This window comes from Theropithecus gelada, chromosome 4, assembly GCF_003255815.1.
Source record: "Theropithecus gelada isolate Dixy chromosome 4, Tgel_1.0, whole genome shotgun sequence".
NCBI classification, from domain to species: Eukaryota; Metazoa; Chordata; class Mammalia; order Primates; family Cercopithecidae; genus Theropithecus; species Theropithecus gelada.
In genome coordinates, this window is record NC_037671.1 from 81829628 (window position 1) to 81849398 (window position 19771).

The window sequence follows — 19771 nt, forward strand, 5'->3', positions numbered from 1 at the left end:
TGAAATTTAAATGTCTTTCATGCTATCCCTGTGTCTCTTTGTTTCTGTGCATGTATCTCATACACACCAATTCACCCACCCGGAGCAACAAACAGATAGAAAGGACCATTTCCCTTTTCCCTTCATGCCCTATAGCCCCAAAGTAGACTCTCACAGGTACAGACATGTTACCCCTCAGGCCTACCCAGTGACTAGATGTGAATAACGCACTTTGAGCACTGGCTCAGCTCTGCTGGCCCTCCCTTCCCAGCTGTGGAAGATCCAATGGAGACCTGTTGAGCTTGGGAACTTCACCATGACAAGATTTATGTGATTCATGACAGATGCAATTTAAAGCACAGTAACTATAGTGTCGCCAGAAACCTGCTCTTTGTGTGCATGTGTGTGTAGCATGACCTCCTCTTACCTCTGTCCCTTAGAGCTTCTCATGGTCATGGTCATTCCACCTCCACTCCCCACACTGTGCCATCAGAAAGAAAGCTGGCTTGGTTCCTCCTAAGGCCTAAGGAAGAGGTGAGATGAGGGTGTCTCACTACATTTGATTCAACTTGACTTTCTTAGGGAGGCAAGTTTAGTAAATTAGAATATTCTTCTAGTTGGGTTTTTTTTGAGCAGTACAGAGTTATCTGTGCAATCACAAGCACCTTTAGGATCTAAATCATAAATATACATTAGTATGGTAGTATGGCCATTGCGTTTTTCCAGAGGGAGAAAAAGTATCTCAGAAGAAAATTCTTTTTTATGAACAGGCCGAACTCTGCTTCATCTAAGTTATTCCAATTTCCATCGTTAGACCAATACAAACTGAACTATAAGAAACAGTCATGCATAAAGGCATTCACCACTAATATATTCATTTGTGAAAAAAAAAAAGGTATACTAAGGTCAGGCTACATGCCAGAAAAAGATTCAGATTTTGTAATAATCTGGCATGGGCAATACACAATTCTATAGACAGTCACCAAATCTTGTTTCTTAGGCCATATCTTCTACAGCAGTGGTTCTCAGCTGTAGTTAATTTTGTCAATCACAACAATACAGACATTTTTGGTCAACACAACTGGAGTGAAGGAAGGGGCTGTGCTAATGGAATCTAGTGGGTAGAGGTCAAGGATGTTGCTAAACATCCTTCAACACAGAGAGCAGTGTCCAACAAAAAGAATTATCCAGACCAAAATGTAAACAGTGTTGAGGCTGAGGAACCCTGCTATATACTGACAGATAGGAATCTAAAGCATGGAAAGTCAGCGTGATGTTTGGGAGTCTAGTAGCTTAAGTGAAGCCAAACTAATTATCTTCTGTGGCTGTGAGTCTTGGATGTATCACTAAGAATTTCAGCGTTTCAAACTGTGCTCAATGAAATGACTCTGCAGGATCAACAGTTGGGTATTATTCCTATGTCAGTCTACAAGTTACAGAATTAGGAATGCCATACCACTGCTCTGCCAGTGAGACAAATGTTTTGGTTGCACTACCAGGAAGAAATCATGAAAAGTTCACCCAATCATAAAACACCAAGTGACACCTGTGTTAAGAATGTTAGAGGCCGGGCGTGGTGGCTCACGCCTGTAATCCCAGCAGTTTAGAAGGCCAAGGTGGGTGGATCACCTGAGGTCAGGAGTTCAAGACCTGCCTCTGGTGACTGGTAGAGAGGGCAAAACCCCGTCTCTACTAAAAATACAAAAAATTAGCCAGGCGTGATGGCGGGTGCCTGTAATCCCAGCTACTCGGGAGCCTGTGGCAGGCAAATCACTTGAACCCCAGAGGTGGAGGCTGCAGTGAGCCAAGATCACACCATTGCACGCCAGCTGGGCAAAGAGAGCCAAACTCCGTCTCAAAAAAAAAAAAAAAAAAAAAAAAAAAGGTTAGAACACTTGCAGATAGAAAACTCAGGGTTTCTGAGGCAAGATGTATTAGGTGGTCTGTGGGGATTAATGCCAATTGAGCAGCAAGGATATCTGCAAATCCAGAGACTGTCCTCCTGATCATGGAGCAGGAAAGGAGGATGTCAGAGAGAGATAGATCAGATCTTGGGCAGAGGAGATGGACCTGCCTGGCTCCAGTCCCAGCTTTGATCCTAGCTGTGTGATTCTAGGCAAGTTTCAAACGTTCTTTGTGAAATTAGGAGCTAGCCTGTACTCTGTGGGATTCCCAGTAGCTCCATCATTCTCACTCAAAGTTTTCCTCACCACTTGTGCTGGTACACAAAGAATAGAACAACTCTGTAACAGGATGCTAGTGCGGTATATTTATTAATTTGCAATAGTGTATGGTAAAGGAAATAACAAAAGAAACATGCAGATTTGCATAAATGGGAAATCCTTTGATTTGATAATCATTCATTCAACAAACATCTACTGAGCATCTCCTCTGAATAAAGTATTAAATGTTTTCTATTTTTCTTTTTTAAAATTTGTTTTAAATGATCCTAAGAAACTCTTTAAAAGTTTATTTCCTAGATTTATAGCAGTTAACATTCAGTTCCACCAATAAAATTCCTCACTGGATTCCACACAGGACAGATGGGTCTCCATTAGCTAATAACCTTCCAGGTGGTGCTGACACAGCACATATGTGAATATTCCTCTCTGTGGGAAACAGAGATGTAAATTCTATACTTGCCTCAACCTGCTACTACGACTTTCTTCACAGTCCTGGGTTTTCAAGGATCTAAAGTTAACTCTTCTCTTAGAGAATATATGCAAACAAGTGAACTTTAAACTTCAATGCAATGCTCTAAGCCCATAGCTCTGGTTCTTGTCTTTGTAACTGATGTCTCCTGAGCTGACTGCTGGCCTCAGTGTGCTCCTGCTTGAGAGCTGTCTGCCAGGGGAGGAGAATGCCCAGCTTCATAGTTACATCTTCAAAAAGGCCACCTGGAGAAGGAAGAAAAACCCACAGTGCTTTACTTCTATAATATGACAAAATGGCTGCATGTACATCAAATCAGAATCAGGTAAGTCTGGTCAATAAGAACATACACTTATTTAAACAGAAAAATGACTCTTAGTGGATCTAGACATTGTATTTTACAGCAGGAGCCAATTAGTCTTTTTTTAATGAACCATATGGTAATTAAGATGATTCACATGCATTTTAAAGGAGAAAAAGAGTTTTAATTGAAACTAAAGTTATATTGCCATGAAGTAACCTAGTCCTCGTTCCCATTGGTTCACAACTATTGTTTTGGACCTTCCATATTTAGAATTCTGAATCTCATTCCTGGGCGATTCCAGGTCCTCATCCCTATAGGTAATGATACCAGTCTCTCCTAGGTCATGGTGATACTTTCACTTATATTGATTGGTCAGCAGCAATTCATCTTAAAACCTAGAGTTAAAAAAACGAATTCACACAGTCTTATGTACAAAATATTTTCAGACTATGTAATGAGGCCTAGATTAAATAAATGTATTTAATTTCCCAATAGTTTTGAAAACAGAAACAAACATAACAAAGTCAATCATAAATGTTCAGAAAGGTTTAGTTCAGGGGTGACAATACATTGGGAACTGTGCCAGCATGAGGAAGAGAGTCAAGCAGAGAGCAGAGATAGATCGTGAAGTATGGGAGGCTTGGGAAGCTCGTATTAGGTGTGAGCAAGAGAAGTAAAAACATTCTACTCTTGGGGAAGTATGGGACATCTGTCAATAGCATCAGGAAAGTTTGTCCTTAAGTCCCCGAATGCAGTAAAAACAGGTGTGTATTTAACTATCTCTGTTAAAAGAAAAGGAAAAGGGAGGGTCACACAGGGCAGAAAGTATCTGCTTTATGCTGAGCAATTCAGAAGGATGTTACCCTCCGTACGGTGCTGGTGAGAAAGGCACCTGCTGAGTTTCCGTATCAACTTCCTGCTGAGTTTCTCTATCAAGAGAACACCGAATTGGAAGGAGCAGCAAAGAGGAAAGGTTGATTCCTAAACAAAATGTAAACATGGACAACTGATGCAAACCTCAAGAGCTTACTGTGAAGCTCAAATGACATCACTGTTAGTTCAAGCTGCACCATTTGGTAAGCCCCGCCCCGCTACCATTTCACTGACCCTGGTCAAAGTAAAACATTCCATGGGGGTTCAGACCATGAGAAACATCCTGCCCAACCACCTGACTTTCTTATCATACCCTGCCGGGCAACGGCCCAACGGAAGGAACATCCCTATCATATCTTGCTGGACAAAGGCCCAAGGAACATCTATGACATCCCACTGGAAAAAGGGCCAAACCGCCTGATCATAGGAACATCTTATCAATATCCTGCCGGGCAGCAAGCCATACTGCCCAGACCCCTCCCGCCCATACCTATAAATACCCCAGCCTGTAAGCAGCGGTGAGCTCTAGCTGGCATTCAGCTGGTCCCCCACCTCTGCAGGTCTGTGCTGGACATAAAACCTGCGTTGCTGTAGAGCCACCGACTCTCTCTGTCTTTAACACTCACCTTCCCTTCAAAACCTAATAATAATGATTAGGAAAATCCATGCGTTTCCCTTGTCTCTCAGCTGACAAGAGATATTAGAAGTCTGTGAATATAACAGATGAGAAAAGAGGCCAGTAGAGCCTGTTATAATAAACAGGGGAAGGAAGACCAGACGTCACTGAGTTTGACTTAGGGCTCACTGTGGGCAGCATCCCTGGCAGGCAACATTCTGCTTCTACATAGTTTACAGGGACAGGAAGCTCACAACTGTACAAAGAAGACAATGCCACTGCTTATATTCAGACAGAAAGACAATGGAAGAAACCATTTATCTCCTTTTTAATTCTGAAAATTGCCATGTCATGGAGTATTCCAACCAGGAAATACTTAGCATAAGGGTAACACTGATAAATGACATTACGAAAATGGTTAAGAGTCCGGGCACAGTGGCTCAAGTGGCCTGTAATCCCAGCACTTTGGGAGGCCAAGGCAGGCAGATGGCTTGAGGTTAGGAGTTTGAGAACAGCCTGCCAATACAGTAAAACCCTGTCTCTATTAAAAATACAAAAATTAGCCAGGCATGGTGGCAGGTACCTGTAATCCCTGCTACTCGGGAGGCTGAGGCATGAGAGTCACTTGAACCCATGTGGCAGGGGTTGCAGTGAGCCGAGATCACGCTACTGCACTCTAGCCTGGCTGACAGAGGGCAAGTCCGTCTCAAAAAAGAAGAAAAAAAAGAAAATGGTTAAGAATTTTAGCTATACAGAATAGTGATTTTCAACTTGAGGTGATTTTGTGTACTGAGGGGTGTTTGGCAGTATCTGGAGACATTTTCGGTTGTCAATATAACTGGGAGGGGGTGCTACTAGCATCCAGTGGACAGAGGCCAGGGACGTTCTCCTACAATGTAGAGAGCCCCTATAACAAAGAATTATCAGCCAGCCCCATTCAGCCTTTCCTCACCCACAAAATGGGAATTCTAACAGGATGTACATGAAATTTGTAAAACACCTTATTAAGCCTACTTTGATTTTTTTCATTCGCAGCACAGTCCTATGGTTTAGTAAAGCAGGCATTTGAAACTTTGTTTTACATATGAAGAAATAGAAGCTCAGAAAACGTATGAAACTTGCTTAGGTAGCAAAGCTGTTAAGTGACATGGTGGGCTTAGAAAGAAATTGATTTCTAATCTGTGCTTTTCCCACTATAACTTTACAGATGAATGACAGAAAACTACAGAGGCTTAGAGACTTCCAATCTTTGGTATTGCCTCAACTATCAAAAGGTTTCTTTTGCATGCCTGCGAATATGAACTCAAGATGAGGAACAACTACAAAAGAGGCTGAGCTGATTAAATTAAATAACACAAAATGGACCCTCCCAGTAAAAAAGAAAAAGTTTAAAATTTGGCTTAATGTCTTTTTTTATCTAGTTTTTATAGTTTCATTTGCTGAGCACATTATGTATTTTTAAAGACTTAACATGAAACTGCAGCCATTCTTGGGAACAGGTACTGTACAATGCATTTTATTCCTTATATTTAAAACACTGTGAGTTAACATATTTCAAATGCTGATTTTGTGTTCCCTACCATTTATCCATGACAGGAGAAATTACTTCCCCTAACTGCCATTTATTTTAAGAGAGGATAATTTTATTTTGTTCCACTACACTGAGAAAGATCTCTATATTTCATCTTTTTAGTTTTATTCCCCAAAGTAAAGTTTTAAAGCTTCTCAGTGCATATGACTATAGCTGCAGCTTAAAGCTCTGTTGGTTGTTATATTTCTGGAACATAGTTACAAAGTCTAAATAATTATTTTAAAAAACAAAAGACAACCCTTTCCTGTTGGTTATAAGATTTGACTTAGTTCTGTACACCTGAATAGTTATACTTGGAAATGGAGAGAGGGAGAGGATGTTAAGATGTCTAACAATGATGTCTCTGCTTTGAGTAATCATCTAAAAACAATCTTCTTAAACCACAATAAACATGGCCAGGTTGATGTACTGAGAGGTGACAACATGCTAGCAGCCCTCGCTCTCGGCGCCTCCTCGGCCTCGGCATCCACTCTGGCGGCACTTGAGGAGCCCTTCAGCGAGACCAAGAACCCACCAATTCCGGACACAGTATCATTGACCAAATGTAAGTTTGGGATGCATTAATACCTTTGTGTGACACGTTAAACATTTTTTAATGTTATTTTACCCTAGATAAATTTATATTAACTGATTTCTCAACATTGACTTAGAATTTCTTATCCTCTTTCTGTTTTTCCTTTCTTTTTTTTTGAGAGGGAGTCTTGCTCTGTTGCCCAGGCTGGAGTGCAGTGGCCCCATCTTGGCTCACAGCAACCTCCGCCTCCTGGGTTCAAGCAATTCTCCTGCCTCAGCCTTCTGAGCAGCTGGGATTATAGGCACATGCCACCACGCTGGATAATTTTTGTATTTTTAGTAGAGATGGGGTTTCACCATGTTGGTCAGGCTGGTCTTGAACTCCTGACCTCGTGATCCACCGCCTCAGCCTCCCAAAGCACTGGGATTACAGGCGTGAGCCACTCTGCCTGGCCTTAGAATTTCAATCACTAAAAAAATATATCATCAAGGCTGGCTACATAGAAAGGCTTTAGAAAGGACTCTACACTAAGTAGACAGACAAAAATGTTCCTTTTAAAAAGGACATTGTTGACTTAAAAAAAAAACATAAAACTTTCCTTTAGATATATATTTTTGTCCAGTGCATGTTCAAAATCATGATCTGAAACAGGCTGTTTTTATGGTGGAAAAGGAAAAGGACAAGGACAGCTTATGCCCTTATATTATAAAATCCAGTTTCTTGGCCAGGTGCGGTGGCTAACATCTGTAATGCCAGCACTTCGGGAGGCTGAGGTGGGTGGATCACCTGAGGTCGGTTCGAGACCAGCCTGGCCAACATGGCGAAACCCCCTCTCTACTAAAAACACAAAAATTAGCTGGGTACGGTGGTGGGTGCCTGTAATCCCAGTTACTTGGAAGGCTGAGGCAGGGGAATCGCTTGGACCCAGGAGGCAGAGGTTGCAGTGAGCTGAGATCCCACCACTGAACTCCACAGCCTAGGTGACAGAGTGAGACTCCATCTCAAAAATAAATAAACTAATTAATTAATTAAAATAAAATCTAGTTTCCAAGATCCAAATTTTCTATACAAAACATACAATATAAATGTAAAAACAAAAATAAAATTAAAAACTACAACCTATTCTAGCATCTAGCAAATATACTTGAGGTCTTAAAATAATACTGGGATTAGGTAGTTTTTACTAACTCACTAATTTGGCATTAATCGCACCCATGTTGACGATACCCTAGACTCAACTTTTTGTGTTGGATAAATACTGTAAGATATTCCTCTCAAAAGAAACTATCATTAGAGTGAACAGGCAACCTACAGAGTGTGAGAAAATTTTTGCAATCTATCCATCTGGCAAAGGACTAATATCCTGAATCTACAAAGATCTCAAACAAATTTACAATAAAACAACTCCATCAAAAATTGGGCAAAGAATATGAACAGACACTTCTCAAAAGAAGACATCTATACAGCCAACAAACAGATGAGAAAAAGCCCATCATCACTGGTCATTAGAGAAATGCAAATCAAAACCAGTGAGATACCATCTCATGCCAGTTAGAACGGCGATCATTAAAAAGTCAGGAAACAACAGATGCTGGAGAGGATGTGGAGAAAAAGGGATGCTTTTACACTTTTGGTGGGAGTGTAAACTAGTTCATCCATTGTGGAAGACAGTGTGGCCATTCCTCAAGGATCTAGAACTAGAAATACCATTTGACCCAGCAATGCCATTACTGGGTATATACCCAAAGGATTATAAATCATTCTACTAAAAAGATACATGCACACGTATGTTTATCGCAGCACTGTTTACAATAGCAAAGACTTGGAACCAACCCAAATGCCCATTGATGATAGACTGGATAAAGAAAATGAGGCACATATATACCATGGAATACTATGCAGTCATAAAAAGGATGAGTTCATGTCCTTTGCAGGGACATGGGTGAAGCTGGAAACCATTATTCTCAGCAAACTAACACAAGAACAGAAAACCAAACACCACATGTTCTCACTCATAAGTGGGAGCTGAACAACGAGAACACATGGACACAGGGAGGGGAACATCACACACTGGGGCCTGTTGGGGGGTGGGGGGCTAGGGGAAGGATAGCAATAGGAGAAATACCTAATGTAGGTGACGGGTTGATGGGTGCAGCAAACCACCATGACACATGTATACCTATGTAACAAAACTGCACGTTCTGCACATGTACCCCAGAACTTAAAGTATAATAAAAAAAAACTTTAAAGATATTTCTCTCTCTGGGCTGGGAGGCTAGCTTCATTCATTCAATCAGTAATTATCTCCTATGTGACACTGATTGTTCCAGCCACAGAGCACACTGAGAAGGAATTTCCGCCTCCTGCTGAAATGAGAGTGGGAGAGGTAGTCAAGGAATTAGGTGATTCCAATAAGGTGTAGTAAATTTAAGATGGACCTTAACACCTGCTGGGAGAAACAAGACTATTTTTGTGTTATGAAAGCAAGAGAGCCTCCTGAGACACTACCCTGGAGGAGGCAAAGAGAGCCATAAAGCCCGGCATGGCACAGAGTTTGGCACACACTTGATCCTCCTAGGATGCTGGCCTGCTAAATGAATGACTGGCAGACAGGAAGGACCAAACAAAACACCAAAAATGTGAGAAGCAATCCAATGAGGAAGAAAATCCTGTCCCTCCAAATTGGCAACAATTATGTGTGTAAAGGACAGAAACAGTAGACTAAGGGAACATCAGTGTAGCCCTCCAACCCTGGGCTTTCTGCATACATTCTGTAAGAACTTTTAAAAGGTAGAGAGAGAAAAAAAGATGGGTATCTATAAATTAAACTTTCACCCTGTATTTGCTTTAAGCCATGATGTACTATGAAAATTTACATAAACTAAACAGCTTGTTGATTTAAAAAGTTAGGCTGAGCCTTGTTATGTCTTCTTGCAGACATCTAGGTAGAAGGCCAGCAGTTCACTTACAGGATGAGAAGTACTTTAAGAGATGTGTATGTGGCAGAGAGAAGAGGACTACTGGTGGCTTTTCATCTCTAGATGGGGCTGAAATCAAGGACCACAATAGCAGTTACTGGATCTTGATCCTATTCTTCAACAAAGCAAGTAAGTCCTAGACATGAACATCTCCTCACTTCTAGAATACCTGGACTACGGACAGTATTGTTGGCATTGGATGGTGCTATTGTAACACTGTAGTGAACAAGCAGTTCTGATGCTCCCAGTCATATAAAGCAAATTCGGTAACTTTACTAATGAGAACAAACCCATGGGGCCAACATTTACATAGCAGTCTTCCGATGTTACATAAAAATATACTGCCTCTGAAGCACAAAACATTTGTAAGGAAATCATTCGAGGATACTAATATGGGTGGGTGTTAAAGCACAACATATAAAATGGTGCTACCTCAATACATGCTCACACACTCACAAATCAAAAAGTCCCTTTAATTTCCCCTTCCTATGGAATAGCCACAGGAAAGAACCTGCAGAAGGGAACAGTGGCACTGCTGCAGCTTTGGCCTAGAGTGGTGTTTTGAAAATCACCACTGTGCTGCCCAATTGGTGACATGCCTCTGACCAAACAAGTTTATTCAGAAACAGAGTTTCTAGAGCTCAGAAATAAAGTGCTTTTCTATAGTATCAATTAACTGAAATATTTTCAGTTGCTTAAGGAGAGGTGACTTTAGCAGCAAAACCATTTTAATATATCATATTTAAAGGAAATCATGCCCACTCTTACCTTAAGGTTAAGAAGCACAGCTGGTGAAGAAATAGTATGCTTATGATATCAGAACAACTAGAAATCCCAGGAGGGGCCATGAACCCCTATACTGTGGAACAAAATAGATTTCCACAGATGAATGGGTTCTGTCATTTAAACAGATTTATTTCAGTGGCAATTTTTTAATTCCTATTTTAGCTGTAAATATTAATTCTTTTAACAGACATGCAACCAAGAAGAAAACTTGCTTCATGCAGACAAAACGCTTTCTGACGCACTGTGAAGGAAAAAGGAGGAAATAGCTTGTAAGGTTGTGACTATGGATCCCACTAGTTATCAGTGGAAAAGTGTCATGGAAACACTATGTGGGCAGTATTGAGATACTTAACAAGTGGCCCTGAGGCCAGGGCTACTTGTGCACGAGTGAAGAATTCTGTCCAGTAGGAAGAATGGCAAAAGGTGACCTAACACATTTTTTAAGAGAAAGGGATAAGCAGGGTCATACCTGCCTTTGAAAACCATCCTGGACAATTTTATTTCACACCAGAAATAAAAAAGCCTTACTTCTATTGATTGGCATTCAACAAGGTCTTTATTGTAATTATTGAAACTTAGAGAAGTTGAGATTTATATTGCCTACTATAATTCCTGTTTAAATATGTGACTTATGATTATATGAATTATAGACAAACTTACAAAACACAGAAAGGTACAACACAAAAAGAAAAAATTTGTGGCTACATCACTTAGGGATAACTACTATTAACATTTTGGATATATATTTCTAGATTTTTATTTCTATGTTTTCTGGACAATTCCATATAGCTGTTTTGTGAAATAGCACTTCTAAAACTAAATGTAATATGTATTGTGGTAATTTTCAAATAAAATTATTCTAGGATATCTTTAATTGCTGCATTATATTTTACTACACATCTGCATCATTTAAAAAAAAAAAAAAAAAAAAAGAGTAAGTGCATAACTTATTTCACCAGAAAGCAAATCTGAGGAGTTTGACAGAGGAGCAGGGATTGGGAGAGGGCGGTATTGACTGACAGTCCCAGGAAGCACTTTAAAATACTCCAGCCCAGTGCTTCTCAGGTGTTGTCTCTGGACCAACATTGCTGGCCTCATTTGAGAACGTGTTAGAAAGGCAAATTACTGTGCCCACTCCAGACTTACTGAATCTAGGGATGGGGCCTAGCAAGGGGTGTTTTAATAGGTTGTCCAGGTGATTCTGATGCTTGCTAGGTTTGAGAGCTGTTGATCTAGTCCAGCCATTTTATACAGCTGAGCAAACTGTCCTCGAGAAGGGAATTGGATTAAAGTGACATAGCTAATTAGGCGAGGACTCACACACAGGTCTTCTAACTCCTACTCCAGTGTCTTCATTTCTAGACCAGTGCAAACTCAAAGGTGCTAATTTGGGTGCCCAAAAATATTTTCAAAAAACATCTTTTTCCTCTAGAAGACAATAAAATTGTCAAACAAGGGAGAAAGAAACAAATTATGTCCAGTTCAACTTCCCAATATTAATAAAGGAGCTTGGGCCCACTGTTGACAAAAGGAAAGCCAAGCCCTTTTTGTTCACTATGTAGAGACTGAAGGGGCCAATGTCTCAAGTTCAAATTGACCTATCATATAAAGTTAGTCTGTTGAAAGTTCAGTGAATGAATTTTCTGGGAGGTGGGAGTTAGCAGAGACAGCTTCTGATGTGCCCTGATGTGGCATATGACTAGACTGTGGCATATCACATATAACTCCATTCTTTTCTAAATCTAGTCACTCCACATGGGTCTCCAGCAAATGTAGTTGGTTAGCTCAGGTAAAGAAAATGGTCACAAATTTGGCTTTAAAATAAGCTACGGTACCACCACCAAAAGTTGGCAAAGAAACTGAGTCTTCCATACATTGCTGAGGAGGGGAATATAAGAGTAGAGCCATTCGAGAAAACAGTTTGGCAGTTTATTTTTAAAACTAAACATGTAATTACTACATGACCTAACAACTGCAAATTAGGTATTTGTCTCAGAGAAATAGAAACTTATGTTCGCATAATAATCTGTACACGAATGTTTAAGGCAGCATTATTTTACTATCCAAAACCTGGAATCAGCCCAGGTGAATGGTTAAACTGCTGTACATCCACACCATAGAACACTGCTCAGCAACAAAAAGCAGCCCACTATCAATACACAAGACTCGGAAGAATCTCTAGGGAATTATGCTGAGTGAAAAAAAAAAAACAATCTCAAAAGGTTACGCACTGTTTCATTCCATTTACATAACATTTTTGAAATCACAAAATTTTACAAGTTAAGGACAGAGCAATGATTGCAATGATTGCTGGGGTTAAGGATGGTGGAGAGGGCAGAGAGGGTGTGATTATAAAAGTGCAACAGGAGGGATTCCTGTTTTGATAGAACTATTCAGTGTCTTGACTATGGTGGTGGATACACATACACAGGTGATAAAATTGTATAGAACTCAGTACACCTATCAACAGACTGTTTAAATTTTTCAGTAGTTTGTATAAGTGCTTTAGTAAATGTTAATATGTTTTTGCACAGTGAAGAAATCAAGTGCCAAGCATGGTATCATCTCACTAAATCCTTAAAAAATCCACTTGAATTAAATATCTAATTTAATTCTACCCAAATTATAAGTGAAGACTCAAAGGTCAGAGAAGTTAGGTAACTTTTGCTCATGGCTGTAAGCTAGTAACGAGACTAGGGGTGCGAGCAGATCTTTGTCTCTAAGCCTCACATTCATTTCATCATAGAAGCTCCCTTCCATTTAATTATGGTGAGAGATAATTGCTATGGTAACTTTAATTGAAGAAGGAATCCATAATCCAATTTTAAACCAGATTTAGTAGCAGTTGACATGATGCATGCATTTTTTTTTTTTTTTTCTTTGTAGAGATGAGGTCTCACTTTGTAGCCCAGGCTGGTCTCTAACTCCTGGCTTCAAGTGATCCTCCCACTTCGGCCTCCCAAAGTGCTGGGATTACAGGTGAGTCACCACGCCCAGCTAGCACCCTATTTTTTGAGAAGAAAGTAGATTACTTCTTTTGGATTAGTGGCAAGGAGGAGAAAGAAGAGATAGAGTGGCAAAGCAAATCCTACTTTTAAGAGAAAATGATTACTTGATTAGAGGAGGAAACTTCTGTCAGAGGAGGAGCGCCAACAGGATAGATGACAAATTGGCCTGAAATCTTGGGAAGGAATTTTTGTTAAGTTTAGAAAGCTGGATATGTCATAGTATAGCATAGTTGAATCAGTTCAGTAAAAATGACTATGACTTGGAATAATTAAATAACAGGTAAGGTCTAGCAAGAAAGGGATCAAAATGTAACCAGATACTCATTTTCTTTAGCCATTTGCTACTCAGACATTCCTTTGAAAATATACTTAAGACATGCAAATTTCAAAAAGAAAAACATGCTAATATAGCCATTTAAAAATAAAGAACATTTATTTCTTAAGTCTAGTATTTGGACTTGCTGGAAATAAAGAGGGATCACAAAACAGTAATTAGCCTGTTTGTTTTAAAGGAGGGGTAAATAATGGCTTATGAGGAGTTTATAAACGGTCATACCAACAGAGGGGAACAAGCTGAAAAGCCGAAGAGGATCCTGTAGGATGTTTCACCAGAAGCCTTGGCTTTTTTACTTTTAGCCAGGTGGAAGACAAAGGGGGCTCTTTTACACAGAACTGTTCACTGAACTCTTCCAGGTCAAGAACAGTGTAGGGTATGGGACTAGAAAAAGGCTCTCAGCATTCAAGGTGGTAGACTCTTCATGAGAAGTTGGAAGTCTCAGATGGCTACAAGGAAGGTGCAGAAAGGTGAATTCTAATTGATATGAAAAGACAGGAGAATTGGAGATAAAGTACAGTAAATCCTCAGTTAATGTTCTTGACAGGTTTTTAGAAGCTCTGACTTTAAGCTAAACGAAGCATAATGAACCAATTTTTTATCATCAAAGTTATAATGAAATGACGATGAAGGAAACAATATTATTCAAGGACCTGCCATACGTCATTTTACTTAAAGTTACAGTTTCCAAGAACCTATCAAGCACGTTAAATGAGGACTACTGTACATTACACAGAGAGAAGTAAAAACAGATTAGTGTAAGAAGGCAGCAGTTTGTACACTGCTAGAGGTGGTGGGAGAGCAGAAAAATATAAGCTCTTGGGAGAGCTGAGATTGAATGCCTTCCTGACATTTACTAGCTGAATGGCCTCTTGGAGCCTTAGCTCCCTCCAGTTCTGCCCACCAGTGGTTGTGGGGATTAGTAATAAAGGACATAAATGGCCCAGCAGGCCAAGGCACAGATGAGGCCTTAGATAAATGGAAGAGCTTAATATTATTATACTAAACCTAAGTGTTTCTTTTAAATATTGCTCCAGATGCATCTCTTTTGCTGTCTGCTGCTAATAAACAAATTCATGTTTGTTTATTTTTAAAGGAGAAGCATAAATGGCTAATTGTGTATATAAAATATCCAAGGCTTTTTTTTTTCTATATTACCCTAAGTAACAAAACATCTACCAGTGACAGTCACTGAAATTGCAGATATTGCATCTGAAGAAAAAACTATAAACCTATAGCATTTTCAAATATAAGAATGTAGGTTGCTTAGTGTAAAATATCACCTGCTTCTTGAAAAATAACTTGAAGCCCAGAGGCCACTGACTGGATTGGATTGTGTAGGGGGCGTCTAAAGGTTTGTAATGGGCAGCACTCCTAGGGATTCAAAGCAGCACATCCTGGATTGCTGACATAATCCACTCCTGAGAAATTCAACTCTGAATCCAGGATTAATGATTAAGCCATGGATCTTTAATATATGAAACTATTTGGCTGAATAGTCCTTTACTATTACAGGTACATCTCACTTATTCTGCTTCACTTTATTGTACTTTGCAGATACTGCATTCTTTACAAATTGAAGGTTTGCAGTAACCCTGCATTAAGCAAGTCTACTGGTGCCCATTTTTCCAACAACATGTGCTGACTTCATTTTTCTGCATCACATTTTGGTAATTCTCTCAATATTTTGAACTTTTCCATTAATATTATACCTACCATGGTGATCTATGATCAGTGATCACTGATGTTACTATTGTAATTATTTTGGGGCACCACAAATCATGCCCATATACAGCCACAAACTTAATCGATAAATGTTGTGTGTTCTGTCCGAACCAATGACCAGCCATTCCCCTGTCTTTCTCCCTCTCCTAGGGCCTCCCTAGTCTCTCACACAAAACAATACTGAAATTAGGCCAATTAAAACCCTACAGTGGCCTCTAAATGTTCAAGTGAAAGGAAGAGCCACATATTTTTCACTAAATCAAAAGATAGAAAAATGTTGGGGGCAGGTTAGATCACTGGATATTAATTTTTTCAGTGCCACATACCAACAAACAAGGCCAGCAATATACAGCTCCTTACTCAAGTCTAGTCATCCCAGCAGTCCTCTCTCCCTGTTCAAACATCTGCTTTTGTTCTTCAATAAACTCTTAACAGTAACAATCTGTAGTGTACTCAACTGGTTTTGTTTTTAACTTACGAAAATTTTCAAATATTAATATATTCTCTAGTAAAGATATAACAAATCTACATATATTTATTACTCAGAAACAATGATTACGAGCTCACAGCCATTTGTTTCATTCAAATCCCTGCCATAGACCTCTTTTGAAGCAAATCCCAGTCCTATTACTTCACATATAATTCAGCATGTATCTTTAAAAGAAAGGTTACTATAAAAATAAAACCACAATGCCATGATCACATTTAAAATATCAATAATTTCTTAATATAACCAAATATCCTGTCAGTGACCAAATTTCCCAACTAGCTCATACTTTTTTTTTTTTTTTTAACAGTTGGCATTTGTTTAAATCAGAATCCAAATGTGATCCAAGTATCACAACTAATAAGTCTTTTACATTGCTTTTAAATAATAGGTTCCTCTTCCTTCCTTTTTTCTCCATTTGCAATTTGTGTTTCAAAGAAATCAGGCCTTTTGTTCTGCAGAGTTTTCCAAAGACTGAAATGTGACCACTTTTATGCTTTTAGTATCCTTACGAATTCATGGATTTGAAGTATATTTGATATGCTTTAATCCACAGCAGTCATTCTCACTGATACGCAAACCTGCCCATCTTTGTCAGTAAGAACCTCTTCAACTTAGAGCCTAAGTCCTTTTGACATGATCCTAGTAGTTTATAATAATTTGATTACTTTTTCCCTCCCTTATGGTAAGACAGAACTCAGTCTTGTCTTGTACATTTCTTATCTCAGACATAGAATCAGCCATTTTCCCAAGAAACGTGGTTCCTTTTAGTGGGGAATGGTATTTAGCTACCACATCTGGAGACTGCCTTACTGCTTACAAAGCCCTTGAACACTTAACCTCACGTATACACATAACACAAGCCATTCCCCTTCTGCAGGCCACTGCCTTTCCTTTTCAAAGTGCAGCAAGAAAACACCCTGCTTCAAGGGTCCTTGTATCCTATTTAGAAACAAGGTCCTAAACTACTCAGAGATGAATCTTTCTATCCGGTTAGCTAAGTAGAACAGTTAAAACCATCTTAACAATTGAAGTCATTTTATTGGACAAACTAAAACAAAAGAAAGTTCATAAGTCCCTCCCTTTTCCACTGTAATTAAAAGGAAACAGCTAAGCTTTATTATCAGAAAATAGGAATGGAAAAAAGGATCTTTCTAGGTAGAGAACTTAATTCTTTTTAAACTAGGTAAAGACATTCCTGTATGGGTAAAAGAAAAATGGAGGGAGGAGGGAGAAATAACTGCTTCCAAAAAAAGGCTCACCACAAAACTCCCTTAGGCATGGAATTATAAAAGTGACTCACTGCCTTATGTGGGGACAGGTTCCTGCGTTAATTTGCTTGTCAAAGCTGTGGATGAGGTTGGGCTGTTGCTGTGTAGGGGCTTTGAGCACTGGAAGGCTATGCCATAGAAAATTAAAGTAGTTCTGCATACGTGTCTGGCTAATTAGGAGGAGTATTTCTAATCTCTAAGGAAAAATACTTTATAAACTCACAGGATGTTTGGAAATGGAAACAAACAAACAAAATCCAGAAGGCATGTTTCACAGTGGTTTTTATATTTTAGATCAAATTTATTCAGATGGCCAAAGGTTTCTCCGTCCCTGAGTTTCCTGTAAAACTCAAACCAATTACGGGTAGTGGTGGCGGATGTAGGAGGGGAACAGGACTCCTACAATCAATGATAAAAAGCCTTAAAACAGATCCTTCACAAGAGAAGATAAAGCACATGAAAAGGTGCTCATATCATTGGTCGTTAGGGAAATGCAAACGAAAAATCATAATGAGATACCCAGAATAGCTAAATAAAAGACTGGCATCACCAAATGATGTCACTGATGAAGACACAGAACAGCCGGAGCTCTCAGACATGGTTGCTGGGAGTGTAAAATGGCACATGCACTTTGCAAAAGTGTTTAGCAGTTTATTGAAAGTGAAATATACATCTATTCTAACAACCCAGCAATTCCATTCCTAGATATGTACCTGAGAGAGATGAAAACAGGTCCACAAAAAGATTTTAACAGAATATTTACAGCAGCCTTATTCAAAATAGCCCCCAGTAGGAAACAAACTAAGTGTCCATTAACAGGAGAACTGATTAACAAATTGTGGCATATTTATTCAGTGAAATACTTCTCTGCAACAGAAAAGAATGAACTATTGATAAATGCAGTAATATGGATAAATTGCAAAAACATTATGTTAAGTGGGAGGCTGAGACAAAAAAGAGTACATACTGTATGATTCAATTTATACAAAGTCCAATTATAGACCAAATGAATCTAAGATGATAGAAAATAGAGACAGTGGTTTTCAAAGAGGGAGGATTAACTGTAAAACACCTGAAGGGAACTTTATGGGAAACGGATATGATCTAAATCTTCTTTTTGGATAATGGTTACATGGGTGTGTATTAGTGGTTCTCAACCAGGGGACATTGGGCAATGTGTGGAGACATTTTTGGTTGTCATAACTAGGGGAATGCTACTGGCATCTGGTAGTTACAGGCCCAGGATGAACAGTACAGCTCTCTACAATTTAAAAAAAAAAAAAAAAAAATCCATCTTAAAATGTGAATAGTTGGGTACAGTGTACATTATTTGGGTGACACTAATGGCCAGACTTCACCACTATACAATTCATCCTCGTAACCAAAAACCACGTGTACCTCTAAAGTTACTGAAATAAGAAAATAAAACAAAACAAAACAAAACAAAAAGAACTCAGCAACACCTTTCCTAACTCCAAAATGTGGTTGAAGATTGGGGGAAAAAATTTCATATTTCAATCCTATGAGTTCAACTGCTCAATAAATACATTACACATACAAACTGTGCTTAATACATGTTTATTAAAAAATACTAGGAGACGGATGGGGTATAGGACTTAATGTTAACAACTCTCCTTTCAAATACATTCTTCCTTTCTTTCCTTCCTTCACTGCATAACTTATTCATGTACTATGCTACTTGAAACTTCCTGAAGGCCTCAGGGAAATATTTATACAGCCAGGGCACAAAGACAGTCCTGGGGTCATAAAGCGGGGGCATAAAGAAGTGTGGGAGTGGAGCAGGGCCTGGCTCAGGAGGCAGGTGAGTCAGCCCAGGTTTCCCAGTAAGCCCCTCTCTGTAGTGCCACACTTTCCCTGGCCCCATGGCTCTGTGCTCAATTAATGCAGTCTGAAGTAGTCACAGGGAGTGTGGCAAGTGTGCAGCTGGGTGAGGACTTCTGAAGGGGTTACCCCTGTCCCACAGGTCACAGTAACTGCCAACTGATTTCTGTGGTTCTCTCTGAATCTAAGAGAACATTCCTGATACAAAGTTAAAAGTTGTTCTTAAGTGGAAAGAAAAATGGATCCAAAAATATGCCATAAACTAGTAGTTCAGGGTACAGGTACTATTAACTCTGATGTTTGCAGAAAACAAGTAGCTTACAACTCAGGTTACTAAGGTTGAATTGCATAAACATTTTCTTCCTTGGGGGAATCTGAACTGTATAACATTAGCCTTTCTGTCAGTGATTTTCAGGCCTTACTCACAATGGTACCCAGAATATATTCCCTGCTAAGCCTGGAGGCAGCCCTGAGTCAGCTTTTCCCATTACCTGTACAGCTAAGCCATTCAAGAGAGATATTATTCAGAAATGCCTCCAGAGGAGATGCTGCAGAGCTCCTTCAATATTCTGGCCCTCTCCGCAGCTAAGAATTTTTTCCTTAGGTTTAAATTAGCTGACTTTTAACATAAGCATTCACATCTGCTTTCTTTCCCTTTATGCAAGGCTGCTTCAAATTTTGGGTGGGGCAAATTAGAACTCCCACGTTGGAAAAACTGCTCACAAAACTTCATCACTTATTCACTCTTAGAAGCTTCAAGTTTTGTACTTGTCTGTCACCTTCATGTTGATTCTCTGGGATTCGAGGTCTA

General features: G+C 39.4%; 1 protein-coding gene across 5 annotated transcripts in view; it reads right to left on the minus strand.

Annotated features, from left to right (window-relative positions):
- Positions 1 to 2233: 2233 nt before the first annotated feature.
- Positions 2234 to 19771, minus strand: part of UBE3D (ubiquitin protein ligase E3D) — a 179888-nt gene continuing 162350 nt past the window's right edge. For 4 of the 5 annotated variants that reach the window (XM_025382817.1, XM_025382816.1, XM_025382814.1 and 1 more), the window contains one exon: positions 2303 to 2876. In XM_025382817.1, the coding sequence (XP_025238602.1) occupies positions 2856 to 2876 (21 nt within the window). In that variant the 3' untranslated portion in view covers positions 2303 to 2855. Of the gene's footprint in view, positions 2877 to 19771 lie in introns of all 5 variants that reach the window. The other variant, XM_025382815.1, reaches the window with a different exon arrangement.